The following is a 26,950-nucleotide window of genomic DNA, read 5'->3' as shown; positions in this document are numbered from 1 at the left end:
TGCAGATACGTGTAGACTGCATATACATATATACACACATGTATATATATATATATATATATATATATATATATATATATATATATATATATATATTAGGGATGCACCGATTAATCGGTAACCGAATATATTCGGCCGAATATGGCAAAAAAAGCCACATTTGGCCTTCGGTGGAATGAGTTAAAAACAAGGCCGAATAGCGGCGTGTGACGCAAGTTTTTGACGCGGTGACGCAATCAACCAACGTGCAGTGACGCGGTGACGTTGGGATATGTTGTGTACCTGTATAAGTGTATGAGGTTACAAGCACACACTTAATTGAGATTTACTTGAGCCTTCTGTTTACATTATTAGCATATCTACTGTGGCTAAGCAGACTTTTGGCAAAAGGACAATAATTCATTTGTTGTGGGTTTATCCACTTCATTTTTTTTTTGGAATGCATGTTTTGTTTGAAGGCCTAATATAAATGAAAAACGGTGCTTTTTTTGAAAAGCAAAGACTACTGGATTATTAAAAAAAATTCAATATTCAATAAAAAATTACTTTATTTGAAAAACATGTCTAAATATTTATTCTAGGCTATTTATGCAATATTTAAAAAAATTGTGAAAAACTGCATTCATTATTCGGTATTCGGCCTTCAGACAAGCGTTTAAATTTTATTCGGCTTCGGCCACAAATTTTCCTTTCGGTGCATCCCTAATATATATATATCCATCCATTTTCTACCGCTTATTCCCTTTCGGGGTCGCGGGGGGCGCTGGCGCCTATCTCAGCTACAATCGGGCGTAAGGCGGGGTACACCCTGGACAAGTCGCCACCTCATCGCAGGGCCAACACAGATAGACAGACAACATTCACACCCACATTCACACACTAGGGCCAATTTAATGTTGCCAATCAACCTATCCCCAGGTGCATGTCTTTGGAAGTGGGAGGAAGCCGGAGTACCCGGAGGGAACCCACGCATTCACGGGGAGAACATGCAAACTCCACACAGAAAGATCCTCAGCCTGGAATTGAACCCAGGACTGCAGGACCTTTGTATTGTGAGGCAGACGCACTAACCCCTCTGCCACCTTGAAGCCTAATATATATATATATATGTATATATATATATATATATATATATATATGTATATATATATATATATATATATATGTATATATATATATATATATATATATATATGTATATATATATATATATGTATATATATATATATATATATATATATATATCTACACATATGTATATATATATATATATACATATATATATATATATATATACATAAGTCTAAATATACATAGATATTTATATACCTATATATACATACATATATACACGCACGCACGCACGCACGCACGCACGCACGCACGCACACACACACACACACACACACACACACACACACACACACACACACACACACACACACACACACACACACACACACACACACACACACACACCTGTTCCCAGGATTAGGTTTCTAATTCAAATAGCTTTTATTTGGAACTTTTCCGTACAGACAAACAAATCACAACATTTCTTTTTTTTTTAGGCAGATTTAATAGACTTTGAATACGAGAAACACACATTCTTAGCAAGTTTATAGATTATTATTCCTTCTTATTTACTATTATTAATCTTACAGTGAGAATCATCTCAGTCAGTAGTAGCTTGTAGACACATAAAAACCTTCACAACTTCCTAACTGATTTAAGGCTACTCACAAGTGTGGCGATATGGAAACGAAGACACGTAGTTATCATTCATACCGTACTAGATTATCTGTGCAAATATACCTCAATTTGAGATGTTTAGGACAAGGATCTAAAGCATTATCTTCATAACAATGTGAGAAACAGACTAAAAGTGGACTCCTTGACATCTTTTACAATCATGATTAAAGGCAACATTACAATTAAAAAAACATTTGAAAAATGTAAAGCAATTGACAATTATGAACTCCGAACACATTAAAAACTGAATACAGTGAAACCCCGATTTACGAACCCCTTCTATTTGGGAACTGTTTGATTTACAAACTTAAAATTGAGCCAAATGTGACTGAGTGAGTAAACAATTTCTGTGGGTATTAACTCATTTTGTGGTCACGCCTGCAGGCAAAAAGCAGGGCGTTTTTTTTTGCGTGACTTTGCTGTACGCTGCCGTACACTAAAAGTCACTTCATAGCGCTTCAGCGTGTGTTTTGTTCTCTTTCTGACACGTTTTGTCCATTTTTGCTAACTCAATAAGAGTCTTAAAAGCATGAATTGATTTACATGGTAAAGTTGAAAAACTTATTCGGGTGTTACCATTTAGTGGTCAATTGTACGGAATATGTACTGTACTGTGCAATCTACTAATATAAGTTTCAATCAAGCAATCAATCAATCAATCAAGGAGCTAAAAAAAAAACGAAACAAAAGACTATTTGCAAGGAGTACAAGAATCATGCTCACAGGTATGAAATAACCATGGAAGCAGGCTTCATACAAAGGCAAATTTTACTTGTGATGAGACCTAACTTTTCTGGAAGAAGATCTGAAGTGAATTATATTTATATAGCACTTTTCTCTAGTGACACAAAGTGCTTTACCTAGTGAAACCCAATACCTAAGTTACATTTAAACCAGTGTGGGTGGCACTGGGAGCAGGTGGGTAAAGTGTCTTGCCCAAGGACACAACGGCAGTGACTGGGATGGCAGACGCGGGAATCGAACCTGCAACCCTCAAGTTGCTGACACGGCCGCTCTACCAACCGAGCTATACCGCCCAGATGCCAGAGCCGACTTATTTCACAGCGGCGGTGAAGAGCTTTGATATATAGTCTGCTCCTTTCTCGTCAGCTCCTCCTTCACCAATGATAATCTAAGTAGATTTCAATTTTTTTTTTAATGTTTATTTTTGTAGCAATGCGATAGATCGATAGATAGATAGTACTTTATTGATTCCTTCGGGAGAGTTCCTTCAGGACAATTAAAATTCCAGCAGCAGTGTACAGAGTTGAGATCAATTTAAAAAAATAAAAAATAATAACAAATAATGGGGGTTTAAATGGAAACAAAATAGAGAAATGTTACAATAAGAATAAAAAATAAAAAGCAACAATTGATAAAGTTGGGAATTTCCGTGGTTTCTGGTCGTTTGTGAGGACACCAAAGGGACCTCAGAGGACAGCAGCCTGTTGTTGTTTTGGCTTTTTAAAAATTACAAAGTTGATCCATCAACTCCTTGTCATGTTTGTTAGATATACAGTACTGTATAGCACTTTATATTGTGTTCAAAGTGTACAAACCTTCACTAAAATATGAATCCTTCATTCATATTTAAATTGTTCCTATGGGGACTTTTGCTTCACTATAAAATCTTTTTGATTTGCGTACCCTGTTCAAGAACAAATTAGGTTCGTAAATCGAGGTGCCACTGTTTTACAGTATGTATCACAACGCCTCAAACCTGAAAGCCCGAGCTGGCGACAATAAAAATCAGCTTAAGTCACCCCGAAAGGTACAAGGTTAATTATTGTTAAGCTAATGTGACATCGTGGTTATCAAAAAAACCATTCCACCTCTTTGTTATGACACTTAGTTATATTTTGTTGTGTTTGCAGCTAACAGTAGGTAGGGGATTCATATGGCCGCATTCGTCACGGTTTACCTGATGAATTGAGGGGGTGCACTATCCATTTAAGCCACCGGGGTGTCAAACGTACGATAAATAAATGGGTTGTACTTGTATATGAGTTTGCTAAGTATAAAAATGAGCCGGAATTTTTGAATGAAAGAAACTGCTGTTCTAAATGTGTCCACTAGATGTCGCCATAGCAATTATTTGTATCTTTGTAGATTATGCTACATATGTAAAAAAACAAAAAAAACACAACAAATGATGTTAGTGCACCAGTCTAGTAAAATGAGCAAACTAAAGTTAAAGTTAAAGGGGAACATTATCACCAGACCTATGTAAGCGTCAATATATACCTTTATGGTGCAGAAAAAAGACCATCTATTTTTTTAACCGATTTCCGAACTCTAAATGGGTGAATTTTGGCGAATTAAACGCCTTTCTGTTTATCGCGCTGGAGGCGATGACGTCAGAATGTGACGTCGCCGAGGTAACACACCCACCATTTTCATTTTCAACACATTACAAACACCGGGTCTCAGCTCTGTTATTTTCCGTTTTTTTGACTATTTTTTGGAACCTTGGAGACATCATGCCTCGACGGTGTGTTGTCGGAGGGTGTAACAACACTAACAGGGAGGGATTCAAGTTGCACCACTGGCCCGAAGATGTGAAAGTGTCTGCCGCTAGACCCCCATTGAATGTGCTGGAGTGTCTCCACATTTTACCGGCGATGCTAAGGCAGACATGTAACAGAGATGTATGGATAACCCTGTAGATGCATTTGCAACTATATTACGTTTCCTTCCACCCACATTTAATGCGAAACAAACACTTACCAATCGACGGATTTAAGTTGCTCCAGTGTCAAAAGATGCGAAAGTCCTGATCGTTTGGTCCGCACATTTTACCGGCGATGCTAACGCAGCTATTCGGCCATGCTATGGCTATGAATAGCGTCAATAGCTATTCGCTCAATAGCTTCAGTTTCTTCTTCAATACTTTCATACTCCAACCATCTGTTTCAATACATGCGTAATCTGTTGAATCGCTTAAGTCGCTGAAATCCGAGTCTGAATCCGAGCTAATGTCGCTATATCTTGCTGTGGTATTCCCATTGTTTGTTTACATTGGCAGCACTGTGTGACGTCACAGGGAAATGGATAGTGGTTTCGAAGATAGCGAAAATAAGGCACTTTAAAGCTTTATTTAAGGATATTCCGAGACCGGTAAAATTTTGAAAAAAAATTCAAAAAATACAACAAGCCACTGGCAACTGATTTTTATTGTTTTTAACCCTTTTGAAATTGTGATAATGTTCCCCTTTAAAGTACCAATGATTGTCTCACACAGGTGTGACAATCAGGTGTGGTGAAATTTGTCCTCTGCATTTGACCCATCACCCTTGATCACCCCCTGGGAAGTGAGGGGAGCAGTGAGCAGCAGCGGTGGCCGTGCCCGGGAATAATTTTTGGTGATTTAACCCCCAATTCCAACCCTTGATGCTGAGTGCCAAGCAGGGAGGAAATGGGTCCCATTTTTATAGTCTTTGGTATGACTCGAACGGGGTTTGAACTCACGACCTACCGATCTCAGGGCGGACACTCTAACCCAGGGGTAGGGAACCTATGGCTCTAGAGCCATATGTGGCTCTTTTGATGACTGCACCTGGCTCTCGGATAAATCTTAGCTGACATTGCTTAACGGTAAGTAATGAATAATTCCGCTGGTAATCAAAGTGTCAAAAATAACGTTCAAAATATAAAACATTCTCATGTCTTTTAATCCATCCATCCGTTTTGTAAGAAGTCGCATTAATTTATTTATTGTTGGTTAGCTTCAGAATAAGAATGTTATTAAGAAGAACAAGAGACTTATTATACTCTAAAAATGTTGGTCTTACTTAAAAATGCACTCATTTAGTTGTATTCAGTCTTAAAAAAAAGTATTATATGGCTCTCACGGAAATACTTTTTCAAATATTTGGCTTTTTGGCTCTCTCAGCCAAAAAGGTTCCCGACCCCTGCTCTAACCACTAGGCCACTGACTCGCTCAACTACCTAAATAACATTCTGTAATATGATTTTGATATCATTCATTTATCTTGATAGGTTGAAAATGAACACCAATGAGTTCACTGATGAACATTATCACATTATTTATTCAGAAAGTATAAATAAAGACAAATATAGATAGAATACTACTAACCGCAACATGTACCGCATTTTTCGGAGTATAAGTCGCTCCGGAGTATAAGTCGCACCTGCTGAAAATACATAATAAAGAAGGGAAAAAACATATATAAGTCGCACTGGAGTATAAGTCGCATTTTTTGGGGAAATTTATTCGCTAAAACCCAACCCCAAGAATAGACATTTGAAAGGCAATTTAAAATAAATAAAGAATAGTGAACAACAGGCTGAATAAGTGTACGTTATATGAGGCATAAATAACACCTGAGTAGGTGCCTGCTATGTTAACTAACATATTATGGTAAGAGTCATTCAAATAACTATAACATATAGAACGGAAGGGACGCCGTGGCGCAGTGGGAGAGTGGCCGTGCGCAACCCGAGGGTCCCTGGTTCAAATCCCACCTAGTACCAACCTCGTCACGTCCGTTGTGTCCTGAGCAAGACACTTCACCCTTGCTCCTGATGGGTGCTGGTTAGCGCCTTGCATGGCAGCTCCCTCCATCAGTGTGTGAATGTGTGTGTGAATGTGTGAATGTGGAAGTAGTGTCAAAGCGCTTTGAGTACCTTGAAGGTAGAAAAGCGCTATACAAGTACAACCCATTTATCATTTATTTAACATGCTATTCGTTTACCAAACAATCTGTCACTCCTAATCGCTAAATCCAATGAAATCTTATACGTCTAGTCTCTTACGTGAATGAGCTAAATAATATTTGATATTTTACGGTAATGTGATAATAATTTCACACATAAGTCGCTCCAGAGTTTAAGTCGCAAACTATGAAAAAAACTGCGACTTATAGTCCGAAAAATACCGTATTCATACTTTGGCCAGGGGTGCGACTTATACTCGGGAGCGACTTATGTGTGAAATTATTAACACATTACAGTGTGTTATGTGTTAATAAGTGTAAAAAAAATCTCCCTAGTGTGTGAATGTGAGTGTGAATGTTGTCTGTCTATCTGTGTTGGCCCTGCGATGAGGTGGCGACTTGTCCAGGGTGTACCCCGCCTTCTGCCCGATTGTAGCTGAGATAGGCGCCAGCACCCCCCGCGACCCCAAAAGGGAATAAGCGGTAGAAAATGGATGGATGGAAGTGTAAAAAAAGTGTAAATAAACCCCCAACAACATTATGATTGGTACATTTTCAGAATGGGCTTGTTCTATTTTTAAAGAAAGAAAACAATATGAGGTCGTCTTTGTTTTTAAGTTATCCTGCCGTGATTTTACCGGACCGGCCCACTAGATTTTTCTCCATGTGGTCCAGAAACTAAAATGAGTTTGACACCCCAGCAGTGTTGAATATGGTAAATAGTGTTTTGTGGCAATTCCAACTTTGACCACAGCGTCAGTTGCCATGCAGAGTGGCGCTTTCCATCCATCCATTTTCTACCGCTTATTCCCTTTTGGGGTCGCGGGGGGCGCTGGCGCCTATCTCAGCTACAATCGGGCGGAAGGCGGGGTACACCCTGGACAAGTTGCCACCTCATCGCAGGGCCAACACAGATAGACAGACAACATTCACACTCACATTCACACACTAGGGCCAATTTAGTGTTGCCAATCAACCTATCCCCAGGTCGCTTTCCATCATTTTCAAAACGATTTACCCCCCCTCTTCCTCTCACGTGAGATCCACCCATAATGAATTCCTTCCCTACTGTAAATCACAACGCACCTATGTTGAGCTCGGACTTGGTAGTGAAGCCTAAACAAGCTGAGGCATGGACAAGCATGCATGATCTTCAAGTACATTTACTAGTCAAGTGTTTTACCCTCTAAAAATAGGTCCTATTGGCTAATTGATTGATTCTAAGACTCTACAGACATCCTAATAGGGAGAGATGCACGGCAGTGATTCTGGAGTGTCTCCTCCGTACAGATAAGTATTGGCCCTTCCCGAGTTTAACACCCGGATGGGAAGATCCTACATTACCTGTGGCAATGTGTGTTTATGAAGCTAAGTCGTTACGGCTGATGTAGAACTTTAGCTTCCACTACGATGGTCGGGTTCTCTATGTCGCCTTTGCTCTGAACCATCCTCAGCTCCAGCTGCGCGGGGCTTGGCCTTTTCCCCGGGCCGGCTTTTTCTGAAACAGCAGAGAGCAAAGAACATATAAACAAAGAGGAAAATTAAGCACGTCTTGAAAATAGTGCAAAACCCAAAACCAGTGAAGCTGGCACGTTCTGTAAATGGTAAATAAAAAACAAAATACAATGATTTGCAAATCCTTTTCAACCTATATTCAATTAAATAGACTGCAAAGAAGTGAATTATATTTATATAGCACTTTCTCTCTAGTGACTCAAAGCGCTTTACACAGTGAAACCCAATATCTAAGTTACATTTAAACCAGTGTGGGTGGCACTGGGAGCAGGTGGGTAAAGTGTTTTGCCCAAGGACACAACGGCAGTGACTAGGATGGCGGAAGCGGGAATCGAACCTGCAACCCTCAAGTTGCTGAAACGGCCGCTCTACCAACCGAGCTAAACCGCCCTAATAAGACAGTAAGACAATATGTTTAACACTCGAACAGGTAAACTTTGTTCCATCCATCCATTTTCTACCGCTTATTCCCTTTTTTTGGGGGTCGCGGGGGGCGTTGGCGCCTATCTCAGCTACAATCGGGCGGAAGGCGGGTTACACCCTGGACAAGTCGCCACCTCATCACAGGGCCAACACAGATAGACAGACAACATTCACACACTAGGGACCATTTTAGTGTTGCCAATCAACCTATCCCCAGGTGCATGTCTTTGGAGGTGGGAGGAAGCCGGAGTACCCGGAGGGAACCCACGCAGTCACGGGGAGAACATGCAAACTCCACACAGAAAGATCCCAAGCCTGGATTTGAACCCAGGACTGCAGGAACTTCGTATTGTGAGGCAGACGCACTAACCCCTCTGCCACCGTGAAGCCTTAAACTTTGTTATTTTTTGCAAATATTAGCTCATTTGGAATTTGATGCCTGCAACATGTTTCAAAAAAAGCTGGCTCAAGTGGCAAAAAAGACTGAGAAAGTTGAGGAATGCTCATCAAACACTTATTCGGAACATCCCACAGGTGAACCGGCTAATTGGGAACAGGTGGGTGCCATGGTTGGGTATAAAAGCAGCTTCCATGAAATGCTCAGTCATTCCCAAACAAGGATGGGGCGAGGGTCACCACTTTGTGAAAAAAATGGGAGAGCAAATTGTCGAACAGTTTAGGCACAACTTTCACAACAAACTATTGCAATGATTTCACCATTTACGGTCTGTGATAGAGATGTCCGATAATGGCTCTTTTGCCGATATTGTCCAACTCTTAATTACCGATACCGATATATACAGTCATGGAATTAACACATTATAATGCCCAATTTAGTTGTGATGCCCCAGCTGGATGCATTAAATAATGTAACAAGGTTTTCAAAAAAAAAATCAACTCAAGTTATGGAAAAAAATGCCAACATGGCACTGCCATACTTATTATTGAAGTCACAAAGTGCACTTTTTTTTTTTTTTCATGCCTCAAAACAGCAGCTTGGAATTTGGGACATGCTCTCCCTGAGAGAGCATGAGGAGGTTGAGGTCGGGGGTAGCGGGGCGGTGTATATTGTAGCGTCCCAGAAGAGTTAGTGCTGCAATTGGTTCTGGGTATTTGTTCTGTTGTGTTTATGTTGTGTTACGGTGCAGATGTTCTCCTGAAATGTGTTTGTCATTCTTGTTTGGTTTGGGTTCACAGTGTGGCGCATATTTGTAACAATGTTAAAGTTGTTTATACGGCCACCCTCAGTGTGACCTGTATGGCTGTTGACCAAGTATGCTTTGCATTCACTTGAGTGTGTGAAAAGCCGTCGGTTTATTGGCGCTCTGTACTTCTCCCTACGTCCGTGTACCAATCCGTACAGCGGCGTATTAAAAAGTCATACATTTTACTTTTTGAAACTGATACCAATAATTTCCGGACCGATACCGATAATTTCCAATCTTACATTTTAAAGCATTTATCAGCCGATACTATTGGCACCCCAATATTATCGGACATCTCTAGTCTGTAATATTATCAAAAGGTTCAGAGAATCTGGAGAAAGCACTGCACGTAAGCAGCAAGGTTGAAAAGCAACATTGAATGCCCGTGACCTTCGATACCTCAGGCGGTACTGCATCAAAAACCGACATCAGTTTGGTAAAAATGCCCCTTTGCCCACTTTTTTGCAATGTGTTGATGCCATTAAAGGCCTACTGAATTGAGATTTTCTTATTTAAACGGGGATAGCAGGTCCATTGTATGTGTCATACTTGATTATTTCACGATATTGACATATTTTAGCTGAAAGGATTTATTAGAGAACATCCACGATAAAGTTCGCAACTTTTGGTGCTAATAAAAAAGCTTTGCCTGTACCGGAAGTAGCAGACGATGTGCGCGTGACGTCACGCGTTGTGGAGCTCCTCACATCTGAACATTGTTTACAATCATGGCCACCAGCAGCCAGAGCGATTCGGACCGAGAAAGCGACGATTTCCCTCTTAATTTGAGCGAGGGTGATAGATTTGTGGATGAGGAAAGTTAGAGTGAAGGACTAGAGAGAAACAAATAAAAAAAAAACTATACAGTGGGAGCGATTCATATGTTATTAGACAAATTTACTAGGATAATTCTGGAAAATCCCTTATCTGCTTATTGTGTAACTAGTGTTAAAGTAAGATTATATGGTCATACCTGTACAACCTATAGGTCGGCCCCGCACCTTTCTTCAGCACCAGTCGACGGGTGGTGGCGATGCCCATGTCTACCCTTCGCAAGAGACCCTCTTCGAAACACGATCTTTCGAAATGATCGCTGCATAATACACTGTACTTTGTGTGTGTGGTCCAATCCAACAGTGTTCGCTTGACCGCTCTGTTCCATAGTAAAGCTTCACTTTATCTTTTTCATCTTTCGGGAATGTAAACAATGAAACACCGGCTGTGTTTGTGTTGCTAAAGGCGGCTGCAATACACAGCTTACCACCTACAGCTTTCTTCTTTGACGTCTCCATTATTCATTGAACTAATTGCAAAAGATTCAGCAACACAGAAGTCCAGAATACTGTGGAATTATGCGATGAAAACAGACAACTTAGAGGATGTCCTCTACAATGCGTGACGTCACGCGAACGCGTTATCATACCGCGACGTTTTAGCATGATACTTCCGCGCAAAATTTAAAATTGCAATTTAGTAAACTAAAAAGGTCGTATTGGCATGTGTTGCAATGTTAAGATTTCATCATTGATATATAAACTATCAGACTGCGTGGTCGGTAGTAGTGGGTCTTTAAATTCTAAGTTAATGATTATTTGCAAACAAAACTTTAGTTTCTCAATTTGAACATTAAATATCTAGTCTTTGCAGTCCATTCAATTAAATATAAGCTAAAAAGGATTTGCAAATCATTGTATTCTGTTTTGATTTACGATTTACACAACGTGCCATCCCGGTCAGATCTGACCGGGATCTTCAGCTCTCACTGGATCGGTTCGCAGCCGAGTGTGAAGCGACCGGAATGAGAATCAGCACCTCCAACTCCGAGTTCATGGTTCTCGCCCGGAAAAGGGTGGAATGCCATCTCCGGGTTGGGGAGGAGACCCCGCCCCAAGTGGAGGAGTCCAAGTACCTAGGAGTCTTGTTCACGAGTGAGGGAAGAGTGGATCGTGAGATCGACAGGCGGATCGGTGCGGCGTCTTCAGTAATGCGGACGTTGTACCGATCCGTTGTGGTGAAGAAGGAGCTGAGCCGGAAGGCAAAGCTCTCAATTTACCGGTCGATCTACGTTCCCATCCTCACCTATGGTCATGAGCTTTGGGTCATGACCGAAAGGATAAGATCACGGGTACAAGCGGCCGAAATGAGTTTGGGTCTCTCCCTTAGACATAGGGTGAGAAGCTCTGTCATCCGGGAGGAACTCAATGTAAAACTGCTGCTCCTCCACATGGAGAGGAGCCAGATGAGGTGGTTCGGGCATCTGGTCAGGATGCCACCCTAACGCCTCTTTAGGGAGGTGTTTAGGGCACGTCCAACCGGTTAGAGGCCACGGGGAAGACCCAGGACACGTTGGGAAGACTATGTCTCCCGGCTGGCCTGGGAACGCCTCGGGATCCCCCGGGAAGAGTTAGACCAAGTGGCTGGGGAGAGGGAAGTCTGGGTTTCCCTGCTTAGGCTGCTGCCCCCACGACCTGACCTCGGATAAGCGGAAAAAGATGTTGGGAAGACTATGTCTCCCGGCTGGCCTGGGAACGCCTCGGGATCCCCCGGAAAGAGCTAGACGAAGTGGCTGGGGAGAGGGAAGTCTGGGTTTCCCTGCTTAGGCTGTTGCCCCCGCGACCCGACCTCGGATAAGCGGAAGATGATGGATGGATGGAGGATCAATTACAATTCATAATAATCAATAACTGATGATTATTCCATGTGTAGAAGAACATCACCACAAATTGGTGTCGATGGATGGATGGATGGATGGACAACTTCAATGGTTTTGGGTTTTGTAATTGTGTGAAATAGCCAGAAATACCATTAGCGTAGGTAATGGTGCGCTTGATTACATGATGCATGACGGAAACCGTCTTTTCACAGGCAGCCTGTCAGGGAGAAACAGAAGGCTGGGTTTACACAAGACGGCACCGCGGCAGACATCACAGCATGGGAGCTACACACAAGTGTCGCACCTTCAGGTCTTTGGGGTGATGGTGTGTCCAGGCAAGCAGCAAGGCGGCAAACAGGTCTCCCGTCCCCACAAATACCGCGTCGACTTTGGGGATGTCCATGCGGATCTTCTGATCGCAAACGCTCCCGTCGGGTTGCGCTATGAGAAGGATGAAAGAATCGGGGGCGATATCAGGGTAGCATGAAGGCAAAGATGTTGTTTTCAACAAATCTTAAACTTTTTAAATGCTTAATAGTCATCTGTTTAAAACTGAGGAAACTGATGGAGTATTTTACCTATTTTCTGGCTGCCAAGGGCCACCAGGTGCTGGTCTCCCTGTTGTGAAGGCAAGTCAGTGCTCGTGAGGACCACCATCTCAGGACCCATTTTATGAAGCAATTCCATTGCCTGGGGGGGGAACAAAAGGGCACAGTTCACTCAGCATTTTTGGACCGCTTTCTGAACGCTTCACATCAAGAAGGATTAGGACAGGACAGACTTTATTTCGCCCCACAATATGGGGAAAAGATGTGGTCGCAGTGCAGATTCGAAAAGTCCACAACAAATAAGGTAAAAACACGAATGACATATTAAAGAAAACAAAGGACATAAAAGACATTAAAAAAAGAGCAGAGCTGATTCAACCAGCTGCCATTTCTACATACAGCTACAAAAGTAAAACAACAAAATACCAGAAGAATTGCAATAAATAATACATACTGCACACATGCGATTGACCAACGCATTACAGACACGCAACAAAAACCCACCTCAATAGCATCTTCTATTGTGTGGATTTTTCTTCCAGTTAGTAGCCTGTTAAGGAAAACCAGATCAATGAAAAAATAACCTCACTTTCTGTACTGTACAAACACTTACGAACAAACTTATCCGGTATGTTAACTTTATTCAGTTTTTTTCCTAGCTCAAGATCAACTATACACACTTACTTTTAGGACCCAAACACGACCTGCTCATAAAAATTGACAAATTATTATTGTTTTCACTTTCTATGCCTCAAATCAAATCGTTTTTAATAACTTCTGATGTATCTTGATCATGTTTTGTGTGTGAGCATTATTATAAGATATTGTATTTGTTTTTGTTTTTTAATAAATATGTGTTCAATGTAATCAGAGTCTGTAGTCTATTGCCCCACCCCCGTCCCTCTCGCCCCAGGTGGAGACGTGAAGGCGACAGGCCTAGTTACACTGTTCCTTACACCCACCTGATGTTTATTTTATGTTTATATTTTCAGTCTTACAAAACTAAAAAAAAAGTAATGTAGAAAACTAAAACTGAGCAAGGAAAAAAATTCAAAAGAAGGAACATCAATCATTGAATAATTCTGGAGCTTCTGTTTCTTCATGCTGCTAACTACCTTTCTAGCTGCACACGCTGGAAACAAGTAGCGAGGGCAGGATAATGGATTTATTTTCAGTGCAGTGTGAAAGTCGATGTGTTTACTTTGCAATTAAGTAAATGCAGTCTTATAGAAATATAACTTGCAGGGGCAGTTTGACGAAACATCCACATTTCGATGTCCGGGACCAGGGCCTTTGGGCTCGTAAAACTGCGGTCCTCTTCATTATGTAGTTGATGAGCCCTGATTTAATGTTTTTTGTTGTTGTTTTTTATTTTGCCTTTTTGTCAAAAATATAAAAACATTTTACAATGGGAAAATGCAGAGAGAAATATATTTAAGGTTGGGAAATTAGTTTTGAATAGGTCAATAATTCATGTAAACATTGATTTTGATTCAGTAAATAGGAGGCAAAAACAGGCAATGTAGGCAAAATAATATACTTTAACAGTGTCTACTGAGCTACAATGAGAGAAAAAGCAGGCATGACTTGGTTGAGGCTAAGTTAAAGTTAAAGTAGCAATGATTGTCACACACACACACTAAGTGTGGTGAAATTTGTCCTTTGCATTTGACCCATCCCCCTGGGAAGTGAGGGGAGCAGTGGGCAGCGGCAGTGCCGCGCCCGGGACTCATTTATGGTGATTTAACCCCCAATTCCAACCCTTGATGCTGAGTGCCAAGCAGGGTTGCCCACATATGCGGTCCTCTCCAAGGTTTCTCACAGTCATCATTGTCGACGTCCCACTGGGATGAGTTTTTCCTTGCCCTTATGTGAGCCCTACCGAGGATGTCGTTGTGGTTTGCGCAGCCCTTTGAGGCACTTGTGATTTAAGGCAATACAAATAAACATTGATTGATTAATTGATAGTGGTCTTTCTTGAACTATTCGGAAAAAAAGATATCAAAACAACTAAAAACTTGTTGAAAAATAAACAAGTGATTCAATCATAAATAAAGATTTCTACACATAGAAGTAATCAACTTAAAGTGCCCTCTTTGGGGATTGTAATAGAGATCCATTTGGATTCATGAATTTAATTCTAAACATTTCTTCACAAAAAAAGAAATCTTTATCAATATTTACGGAACATTTCCACAAAAAATCTAGCTGTCAACACTGATTATTGCATTGTTGCATTTCTTTTCACAGTTTAAGAACTTACATTCATATTTTGTTGAAGTTTTATTCAATAAATATATTTATAAAGGATTTTTGAATTGTTGCTATTTTTAAAATGTTGTTAAAAAATCTCACGTACCCCTTGGCATACCTTCAAGTACCCCCGGGGGTACGCGTACCCCAATTTGAGAACCACTGGCTTAGTTCATCAAAGCTCTAAAAAAAACGTGATTTTCTGGCGCCACCTTGTGGTCAAAGAATGCAATTATATCAAAACAACATTTTCTTGTTTTTCAATTGCCAAACCTAAGATTCCTTCAGTTTTCATGTAAAAACATGGTACTCTATCAGTATTACAGTGTGTTACAAAATAGCAGTTATAATGGGAGTCAATGGGGGAGAAAGAAGTGAGGAATTTCTGTTTATATCCTGTTCTAACAATGTTGCAATCAAAAACACAATGCAATGTTATCAGAAAAAAAACTCCCATGTGAAATTTCAGACCTGTAACCTGCAAATTAAACAATCATTTCACATTTTTAGGCCCCAAGGGCTGCACAAGGCTTGAAATGTCACTCACTCTGCTTCAAACTGGTTGGGCGTCAGGATATCCGCCAAAGGCACTACTTTGTCTCTGTAAACTGGCAGAAGTTCCTCCGGGACATACTGCAACACATTAAATATTTGCTATCACTTGGTCACTTTGAAAACGCGCCGGACAAACAAGGAATGTGTGTTTGTAGACGTCCACAATGTACCCCATCAGGCATTCTGCCACTGACCACATTGTATGAAGAATGTCTTACAACTCCTCCGACCATACAAAAACATCCCAACAAAAAGGTCAGCTCTTCTTAAATAGACTGACGTCAAATCAATACGCCAAAATGTGATCAGTATTACGACTTTATACATAATTATACCACGTGATTTGTGGAGGAAGAGAACAGTGGTGCTCACCATTGCACCGTGGTCTCCCATCACCGGGTCACAAACTGTTAAAAAGAACGGCAGCCATGACTCTTACTTTATTACACATTTCTTTAAAAAAAATAAAAAAATAATTCCATTAATTCACTAGTAGTGCCCTCACCATATACCAGACGGGGGTTGGCCTTTTTCAGCTCTTTAATGATGTCCACCACTGTCGCCAGGAAGGACGTGTCCCTGCTGTACCCTTGGAGATAAACATGGAACAAAATGCACTTCTTAAAATAACACTGCTTTAAGACCAAATAAAGTTGAGCAGACCGGAGAAGAATTCAGATGTCAAAACATATTTGGGGAGAATGACGGACAATGACAAAGAACAAACAGAAAAATGACATTGAACTTTATTCTGAAATGAAATAAAATACATAAAAAATTGGGCTCCAGCAAAAAGAACTTTTCTCATGCATGGCAAACAGGTTTGTGTTTGAGCAGTGCTTATTACCATCTACTTAGTGAAGTGAAGTGAATTATATTTATATAGCGCTTTTCTCTAGTGACTCAAAGCGCTTTACATAGTGAAACCCAATATCTAAGTTACATTTTTTTAAACCAGTGTGGGTGGCACTGGGAGCAGGTGGGTAAAGTGTCTTGGCCAAGGACACAACGGCAGTGACTAGGATGGCGCAAGCGGGAATCGAACCTGCAACCCTCAAGTTGCTGGCACGGCCGCTCTACCAACCGAGCTATGCCTTAACTAATTACTATTTTTTAAATACTAAGTACTGGCATTATACGGTATGTGTATATATTGTATTTGCTGATGTAGTTTTTTTTGTAGTTGTAAAAAATTAAAATCAAATATCAACGCAGATAATCGGTCAATCTCTAATCCAGGAGTGTCCAAACTATTTGATTTAGGGGCCGCATTGGGCTAAAAAAAATGTGGTCGAGGGTGCCAAAAGCTGACTGCTTCTGTGTGTGTGTGTGTGTGTGTGTGTGTGTGTGTGTATATATATATATATATATATATCTCAATCAATCAATTACTTTGTCATTGTCATAATAACACTTAAGTCATACATGTCAACAACATTTTGTTTGAGCTTTGTATGTGTGTGTATATATATATATATATATATATATATATATACATATATATATATATACATGTATGTGTACATATTATAATATTCTAAAGTAGTGTTTTCGACCACTTTGCTGCGGCAAAGTGAGATACAGTCTGGTGTGCCGTGGGAGATTGTCTAATTTCACCTATTTGGGTTAAAACATTTTTTTGCAAACCAGTAATTATAGTTTGCAAATAATGTGTTGTTGTTGAGTGTCAGTGTTGTCTAGAGCTTGGCAGAGTAACCGTGTAATACTCTTCCATATCAGTAGGTGGCAGCCGCTAGCTAATTGCTTTGTAGATGTCGGAAACAGTGGGAAGCACTGTGCAGGTAAAATTTTGTCTAATGCTTAAACCAAAAATAAACAAAAGGTGAGTGCCCCTAAGAAAAGGCATTGGAGCTTAGGGAAAGCAATGCAGAACCAAACTAAAACTAAACTGGCTACAAAGTAAACAAAAACAGAATGCTGGACGACAGCAAAGACTTACTGTGGAGCAGAGACGGCATCCACAATGTAAATCCGAACATGACATGACAACCAACAATGTCCCCACAAAGAAGGATTAAAACAACCAAAATATTCTTGATTGCTAAAGCAAAATAAAGAAAGACATGAAACTGCTACAGGAAAATATCAAAAAAAGAGAAAAAGCCACCAAAGTAGGAGCGCAAGACAAGAACTAAAACACTACACACAGGAAAATAGCAAAAAAACTCAAAATAAGTCACGGCGTGATGTGACAGGTCGGGACAGTACAACTACTTTGAGACAAGAGCTATACTGATGCATACTGGTTATAGTTTAAAGTCATATCCAACAATTGGGAAACGACTTTTTACTGTCAACTGAGTTTCTTTTTTTAATTATTTCTGCTGGTGATGTGCCTCCGGAATTTTTCAACGCAAAAAATGTGCCTTGGCTCAAAAAAGGTTGAAAAACACTGTCATAAAGGTTATGTAATCGATATAACTGGATAATAACAGTATGTCCAAGTTCAATTCCTACCTTGTTAACCTCTGTGACGAGTTTTGTAATCAATCAGAAATATCAAGCAGCTAAAATATGCCAAAGATGGATAAGTGGGAGAGTGTTTTCCATTTTTCCCATCATGCTTTGTAATGGTTTTAAATGGGTGCAATGTAGAATTTTTATGGTGCCTGGACATTTTCTTATAATATCCACACAGTTCAGTGAGCAGGTTGTGTCATGTGGGACCATGTGTGTTGACTTTTTGTGTTGGTTGGACATTTTTTTTTTGCACCATGACTAGGGAAGTTTGTTTGGATTGGGTCTTATAAGTACATGCTGTGCAATGCCTAATTCAGGTTCATATAAGTAAATGCTGCTCATGTGCAATGCCTAATTCAGGTTCATATAAGTAAATGCTGCTCATTGATTCATTCAGGGCACAATAAAAGACCAGTGACTTAAATTATTAATTAAGGACACAATAGAAGATCAGTGACCTAAATTACTTGCATTGTCCACTGGATGGCAGTCTTTTAAAAGTGAATGCAAATTGAAGACATTGGCCGGCCGCACTTGGCCTGCAGGCAGTAGTTTGGACACCCCCGCCCTAATCGACTCACCTGTGAGGATATAGTCATAGTGGTTGACTTTGTTCAGCTTGATGCCCTCGTACAGCACGATGAGCTCGTCGGCTGTCAAGACTTGACCTTTCCAGTGGGCGTAGCCTTGAGTGGAGACACGAGGTACATTTGTATTTATTTTTTGTAAAAACAACTCCCAGGAGTCCACAACCTTGCATCCGCAGTCCAAGCAGCTGCAGCACAACCGTTGGTGTACGGTGATAATGCAGACGCTTGCTTTTGAACTTGCATTCAAGTTTTTTAAATGATGTAAATCTAGCTGGTAATTTATGACCATTATTGTTTGCCACAATTTGGTCATTGTGTTGTCATGTTTTCTATTTATTTGTACTCCCAGTGCTTTTGGTGCATCATTGGTTTTTCTATGGATGTGCCAATCTATAGGCCACAGAAGCTTGCGGATGACTACCATAAGTGCCTTATTGCAGTGAAACTTGCCAAGGGACATGTAACCAAATATTAACATTGCTGTATGTATACTTTTGACCCAGCAGATTCGGTCACATTTTCAGTAGACCCATAATAAATTCATAAAAGAACCAAACTTCATGAATTTTTTTGTGACCAACAAGTATGTGCTCCAATCACTCTATCACAAAAAAATAAGAGTTGTAGAAATGATTGCAAACTCAAGACAGCCATGACATTATGTTCTTTACAAGTGTATGTAAAGTTTTTGATCGCGACTATATATATATATATATATATATATATATATATATATATACACATATACATATTATATATATATACACATATACATATTATATATATATACACATATACATATTATATATATATACATATTATATATATATATATATATATATATATATATATACATATTATATATATATATATATATATATATACATACATATATATATATATATATATATATATATATATATATATATATATATATATATATATATACATATATATATATATATATATATAAGATATATATAAGGGGTCGGCAACCTTTACCACTCAAAGAGCCATTTTGACCCGTTTCACAAAATAAAGAAAACAATGGGACCCACAAAACTCTTTTGAAATTTAAAATGAAATAACACTGCATAAAGAGTTTTTATTTATTTATTTGTGCTATGTATAAACCAGGGGTCTCAGACCTTGATAAGAACATTTAATGTTAGTGCGGCCCGCAAGTTTTATATGAATGCCGCTCGATGGCATTACACTTGCCATCCCTCCCAACTTTTCCGGGAAATTCCCGACTTCTCAAAGCAATTATTCTCGCGAAAATCTGCTGAACTTCACCCAGATAACAATAATAAGGTCGTGCTGTGAAGGCACTGCCTTTGACTCCTTCTACAACATGTACGAACAGCTTGCCAGCCCAGTAACATGTTGTATGCTGCTTCTGCAGATACAAGTACACGACTGCAAGGCATAGTTGTTTAACAGCCATAGAGGTCACACTGAAGGTTGTGATATAAACAACTCTAACACTCTTACTAATATGCGCCACACTGTGAACCCACACCAAACAAAAATGACAAACACATTTCGGGAGAACATCCTCACTGTAACACAACATAAACTCAACAGAACAAATACCCAGAATCCCATGCATCCTTAACTATTCCTGGCTACATTATACACCCCCCATACATATACATTTATATAAACATATATACGGTACATTGTTTTTTTTCAAATTATGAATCAATTTATAATCAGGATGGATAAGAATCCCGATTTGAATGTGACTTGATATTTTCGTGCACCCTTATTTTTACGGTGAACTATGAAAAAACAACAACATAAAAGTGTGAAAACATAAGGATATCTCATCCAAGGAGACCTGTTTTTTTCCTTTTCTGTCCTATCATTGTCCCTCAAACCCTCTTCAACTGTGCATGCACATTGACTAAATAGGATGTCTGTATTCGGATGCCAGGAGACCCCCGTGTGGTGCTCCCTCACCGTGAGCCCACAGTAAAACACCCACAGCTGATCAGACTGTAAATGAATCAACACACAAAGGAGCACAAAGTTCAAGCCAAGACCCAGCAAGGACACCTCATGCTGAGAAAGAGCTTTTGTTTTGCAGAGAAGGGCTCCACGGATCCAACATTTACATTTGCAAATCTAACTACAGAGCTGATATCTAGTCCGTCTAGTTTTCCCTGTTAGCGGAGCAGCAATTGGTGGATTTTTGAGGTTGCTGGGCAAATGTCCACTTTCCCTGTGGGGATTCACATTCTTCACATAGTTTGGTGAACAAAGCCCAGACTTAACTCTATCTGGAGCCACTTTAGCCACTTTTCAATTTGGGAATTTGCAAATTGCAATCAACAATTACAGTATCAAATAAGCTAATAACGACATTAACAAAAAAAAAAAGAAACTGATTATTTTAGATGTTTTTTTTTAATTATGCCTATCGTTCACATTCCTAATAATTGGTTATTATTCAGGTCACAAGATGTAAATGGAGTATTGTTGGCAATTGTTTTGATGTTTTTATGGCCGGAATAGAGTAGTCCCATTAGCTGCTTTGTTAGCCACCTCTTACTTGCTGTATTTTACCACTTAGAATGTATAAAAAAAAGACAAAATGTGTTCTTGTCTTACGTAAGGATTGCGCATGATGAAATTTTCAAAGAAAAAGGGCAATTCCTAACTCCCTGACTAAGTAGTGACTACGTTCAGTACAATTTGACTGAGATAAGTGTGTACTTTTTGATGAGCTGAGCAACTTGTAAGCCCAATAACGTACTTATACAGTGCAACCTTGATTTACAAACCCCTCTAGTTGCGACCTTTCGGTTTGTGCACTTTTAGAGACTGCCAAATATGCCTTTGTGTGCGAACGCTTCATTCATTCATTCTGTGATCCGCTGGAAGCCTTCGGGCGTTGCCAATTTGATGACATCACATCCTGTGCAGTACAGTACACACGGGGCTCGGCCAATTTGTTATCACATTCTCTCACTGCTTCGGCCTGGGTTGCTTATCTGGCCATTCAGCAACTTTTGTATGTTTTGCTTACTCAATATGGGTTGAAAAGAGCCATCACACCAGCCCAGAGGGAAGAAAGGATTCACTGTGGACTTAAATTTACAGAGGAGAGGGAACCCACCCACACCCACACCTTTCCCCCTGTCTCTGCTCGCCCTCCCTCTCGCCTCGTGATGTCACGCTGTCGGCTGTTTGCGGACAGAAAGATAAAAATTTTTAAAACTTTTAAACTTTTATTTTTTAATTATTGTAGCAACATGGTTGTTAACGATTTTGAGAGCACCAAATGGACTTCTGTGTGTGTGGACTCACGTTTTGACAGCTTAGCATCCACTATCCCCCTTGTTATGTTTGTTTTTATAATGTTTGTATACTATATTATATATGTGTATATACATAGAAATAACTAAAATGTTGCTGTATGCTTTTTAGCCGCTAGGATAGTTCCACGTGACTGTCGAGTCAAATGTAAAGAAGAAAGGGGGCGGAGCCTGGATTGAAATTGGAGTAAACGTAACGTACAGTGAAATGGAGGGACTTTTGAGCGTGCTCATTTTGACAGTTTAGTTTGCCAGTGTTATTTTGACAATGAAGGGACTGTTCATCCTTTATCCCCCTTATATTTGTTTTTATACTGTTTGCATATACATACATACATATACACACACATACACATATACATATATGTATATATATATATACACACATATATGTGTATACATACATATATATATATGTATGTATGTATGTACGTATTTATATATATATATATATATATATATATATATACACACATATATATACATAAATTATATATATACACATACATACAAATATATATATATATATATATATATGGCTTCACGGTGGAAGAGGGGTTAGTGCGTCTGCCTCACAATACGAAGGTCCTGCAGTCCTGGGTTCAAATCCAGGCTCGGGATCTTTCTGTGTGGAGTTTGCATGTTCTCCCCGTGAATGCGTGGGTTCCCTCCGGGTACTCCGGTTTACTCCCACCTCCAAAGATATGCACCTGGGGATAGGTTGATTGGCAACACTAAATTGGCCCTAGTGTGTGAATGTGAGTGTGAATGTTGTCTGTCTATCTGTGTTGGCCCTGCGATGAGGTAGCGACTTGTCCAGGGTGTACCCCGCCTTCCGCCCGATTGTAGCTGAGATAGGCGCCAGCACCCCCCACGACCCCAAAAGGGAATAAGCGGTTGAAAATGGATGGAATGGATGGATGGATGGATATATATATATATATATATATATATATTGCTTTCGTCCTCTCCAAGGTTTCTCCTAGTCATCATTTTCACCGACGTCCCACTGGGTGTGAGTTTTCCTTGCCCTTATGTGGGCCTACCGAGGATGTCGTAGTGGTTTGTGCGGCCCTTTGAGACACTAGTGATTCAGGGCTATATAAGTAAACATTGATATATGTATATATATATATATATATATATATATATATATATATATATATATATATATAAAATATATATATATATATATATATAATATATATTAGTTTCCAATCATTTCTACAACTCTCATTTTTTTGTGCACATACTTGTTGGTCAGATAAAACATTCATTAAGTTTGGTTATTTATGAATTAATTATGTACTGATAATGTGACCAAATTAGGCTGGGTCAAAAGAATACATACAGCAATGTTAATATTTGGTGACATGTACCTTGGCAAGTGTCAGTGCAATAAGGGACTTTTACATACACTTTACAAGTGTATGTAAACTTTTGACCATGACTGTACACACACACACACACACACACACACACACACACACACACACACACACACATAGAAACAGCATATTATCTTCAAAATGTGTATTATTTTACTAAAATATGGACTTTTGTTGAGGCTAAAACCAACTATTCAAGTTTATGTCATTTCTTATGGCAAACTCTGCTTTAATATGCAAACTTTTCGAACTACAAACCGTGTTCAAGAACCAATCAAGTTAAGTTAAATAAATGTAGTTTCCACAGTATTTTAAATAAACCAACAGCGGCAGTTCAAGCAGTACAGGCAGACAACACAAAATGGATGCGACCAAAACATTAACCACCTCTGCGAGATAGAGATTAGACATGTTATACATTCCTCAACATAAATGAGCACTGAAACCGTGCAAAGTCCAAAAGTAAATAAACAGTCACTAACTATATCATCTATAGCACCTTTGTCCCTACTCGTCACTGAATAGCCTTCAAACCAACATATCTGTAAATACTCAATTACAACTATAGCCTTTCTTTTTATAAAACCCTAAAAAGTAAACAATAAGTTATGGCAACAAACCGGGGGGAAAAAAAAAGAAAATAATTGAGCCAACCTGTGTGATTGGAGAACTGCACAGAGTTGATGGAGTCCACTTCAAAACCCAGCACCTGAGAAAACAATAACAAATTCTGCAAACATTTTTTTTTAAATAGCAAATTCAACAAGAACCCCAAACTTGGTCAATCAAAAATACATCACCACATTTAGTCTCAGTAATGTTTTATAAGACCAGTGGTTCTTAACCTGGGTTTGATCGAACCGAACGCCACGGAAGTATAGACACATCCGAATTATTGTGTAAATAAAAACTTCTCCCTGTCGGCGTGTTATGGATACCCCCAAACAATGTTCCCTCTAATTCTCCATCTGATTTGCAGGTTTTTTGATTGATTGATTGAAACTTTTACTAGCAGATTGCAAAGAAAGAGAATACATGATATGAAACAGTACAGTGGGCTTCACGGTGGAAGAGGGGTTAGTGCGTCTGCCTCACAATACGAAGGTCCTGAGTAGTCCCGGGTTCAAGCCCGGGGCCGGGATCTTTCTGTGTGGAGTTTGCATGTTCTCCCCGTGAAAGCGTGGGTTCCCTCCGGGTACTCCGGCTTCCTCCCGCTTCCAAAGACATGCACCTGGGGATAGGTTGATTGGCAACACTAAATTGGCCCTAGTGTGTGAATGTGGTCTGTCTATCTGTGTTGGCCCTGTGATGAGGTGGCGACTTGTCCAGGGTGTATACGCCTTCCGTCCGATTGTAGCTGAGACCCCAAAGGGAATAAGCAGTAGAAAATGGATGGATGGATGGAAACAGTACAGTTTACACCAGGGGTGCCCGCACTTTTTCTGCAGGCGAGCTACTTTTCAATTGACCAACTCGAGGGGATCTACCTCATTTATATTTATTTATTTATGAATGAGACATTTTTGTAAACAAGTTAAATGTGTTTAATGATAATACAAGCATGTGCAACACATATAGATGTCTTTCTTTCACGAAGACAAGAATATAAGTTGGTGTATTACCTGATTCTGATGACTTGCATTGATTGGAATCAGACAGTAATGATGATAACGCCCACATTTTCAAATGGAGGAGAAAAAAAAGTAGTCCTTTCTGTACAATACCACATGAAAGTGGTTGGTTTTTGGCATCTAATTCATCCAGCTTCCATACACTTTACAAGAAAAAAAATTGGCGGCAAATTCCGTAGCTTGCTTGATTGACATTCACGGCACCTGAGGGTCTTGTGAGATGACGCTGGCTGCTGCCAGTTCATTATTATGAAAAAATGACAGAGAGGAAGGCGAGAAACACTTTTTATTTCAACAGACTTTCGCGCCGTCCCTTCCGTCAAAACTCTAAAGGCCGACTGCACATTTCCTATCTTCACAATAAAAGCCCTGCTTCATGCTGCCTGCGCTAACTAAATACAGAGTCTCGGAAAACTGGCGTGCACAAGCGATCCCTCAGAAAGCTGGCGTGCACATCACTTGTGCACGCCAGCTTTCCGAGACTCTTATTTTGTTAGCGCAGGCAGCATGAAGCAGGGCTTTTATTGTGAAGATAGGAAATGTGCAGTCGGCCTTTAGAGTTTTGACGGAAGGGACGGCGCGAAAGTCTGTTGAAATAAAAAGTGTTTCTCGCCTTCCTCTCTGTCATTTTTTCATAATAACGAACTGGCAGCAGCCAGCGTCATCTCACAAGACCCTCGGGTGCCGGGAATGTCAATCAAGCAAGCTACGGAATTTGCCGCCAATGTTTTTCTTGTAAAGTGTATGGAAGCTGGATGAATTAGATGCCAAAAACCAACCACTTTCATGTGGTATTGTACAGAAAGGACAACTTTTTTTCTCCTCCATTTGAAAATGTGGGCGTTATCATCATTACTGTCTGATTCCAATCAATGCAAGTCATCAGAATCAGGTAATACACCAACTTATATTCTTGTCTTCGTGAAAGAAAGACATCTATATGTGTTACACATGCTTGTATTATCATTAAACACATTTAACTTGTTTACAAAAATGTCTCTTTCATAAATAAATAAATATAAATGATATATATAAATGAGGTAGATCCCCTTGAGTTGGTCAATTGAAAAGTAGCTCGCCTGCAGAAAAAGTGTGGGCACCCCTGATTTAAATTGTCAGGAAAGAATAGGAAGAAATTTAAAAGGTAAAAAGGTATATGTGTTTAAAAATCCTAAAATCATTTTTAAGGTTGTATTTTTTCTCTAAAATTGTCTTTCTGAAAGTTATACGAAGCAAAGTAAAAAAAAGAAATTAATTTCTTTAAACAACTGAAGACCAAGTCTTTAAAATATTTTCTTGGATTTTCAAATTCTATTAGTTTTGTCTCTCTTAGAATTAAACATGTCGAGCAAAGCGAGACCAGCTTGCTAGTAAATAAATACAATTTAAAAAATAGAGGCAGCTCACTGGTAAGTGCTGCTATTTGAGCTATTTTTAGAACAGGCCCCAACATATAACGGTCACCCCACTATTAGAGAGGGACTGTAGGTGTACCTAATGTAATGACTGCCCATGAAACAAATACATACATACAACGCTTGTAACGGTGTTAACGTGTTTTAATGTCTTTGTAATTGAAATGAAGCTCCTTTAAGGTGATTTAAAGGTTTAAAACGATACCTGCAGAGGGAACGACGCCGACTTATTTCCCACATATCCGCGGACAACGTGACTCTGAATGGACAACACGCGGCATTCCATCTCTGCCATGAGCCCAGCTGCACTTCAGCGACAGCAGAGGAGCACCATTAAAAACAACTCTGACACGCTGAAAGCCAAATAGGAAAAAAGAAAAGGCAGCCAGAACGCCCCCAGAAAGCAGATTATTCAACTCAGGCGGGACTCGCCTTCTCTGATGTCAGCTCAGCGTCATCGTCGGCTTGGACTTCAACTTCCGGATACATTCAAACACCCGGATGTAAGGAAGCTCGCACTGTTTTGGTACGGCAACTACACT

The 26,950-nt window shown here is 39.7% G+C and overlaps 1 protein-coding gene across 1 annotated transcript; it reads right to left on the bottom strand.

Annotated features, from left to right (window-relative positions):
• Window positions 1-5,781: 5,781 nt before the first annotated feature.
• LOC133564190 (pyridoxal kinase-like) lies at window positions 5,782-26,867 on the bottom strand. Its single transcript, XM_061918338.1, has 11 exons — window positions 26,614-26,867; window positions 24,017-24,071; window positions 18,643-18,747; window positions 16,086-16,169; window positions 15,953-15,987; window positions 15,573-15,658; window positions 13,277-13,322; window positions 12,803-12,914; window positions 12,529-12,665; window positions 12,375-12,441; window positions 5,782-7,926 (listed from the first exon to the last, which is right to left on the bottom strand). The coding sequence occupies exons 1-11, from the start codon at window positions 26,701-26,703 to the stop codon at window positions 7,805-7,807; spliced, it is 939 nt and encodes a 312-aa protein (XP_061774322.1). The 5' UTR covers window positions 26,704-26,867; the 3' UTR covers window positions 5,782-7,804.
• Between the last annotated feature and the right edge of the window lie 83 nt (window positions 26,868-26,950).

The sequence above is a fragment of the Nerophis ophidion genome, linkage group LG13 (assembly GCF_033978795.1).
Source record: "Nerophis ophidion isolate RoL-2023_Sa linkage group LG13, RoL_Noph_v1.0, whole genome shotgun sequence".
NCBI lineage: Eukaryota > Metazoa > Chordata > Actinopteri > Syngnathiformes > Syngnathidae > Nerophis > Nerophis ophidion.
The sequence above is the reverse complement of the archived record's forward strand: the minus strand, read 5'-3'. Positions and strand labels throughout refer to the sequence as shown.

Coding starts and splice junctions, on each gene's coding strand:
- LOC133564190 (XM_061918338.1), bottom strand. CDS start 26,703: ATGGCAGAGATGGAATGCCGCGTGTTGTCCATTCAGAGTCACGTTGTC. Junction 18,748..24,016: donor GCAGTTCTCCAATCACACAG/GTTGGCTCAATT, acceptor TCTCCACTCAAG/GCTACGCCCACTGGAAAGGT. Junction 12,915..13,276: donor CAATAGAAGATGCTATTGAG/GTGGGTTTTTGT, acceptor TTCCCCCCCCAG/GCAATGGAATTGCTTCATAA.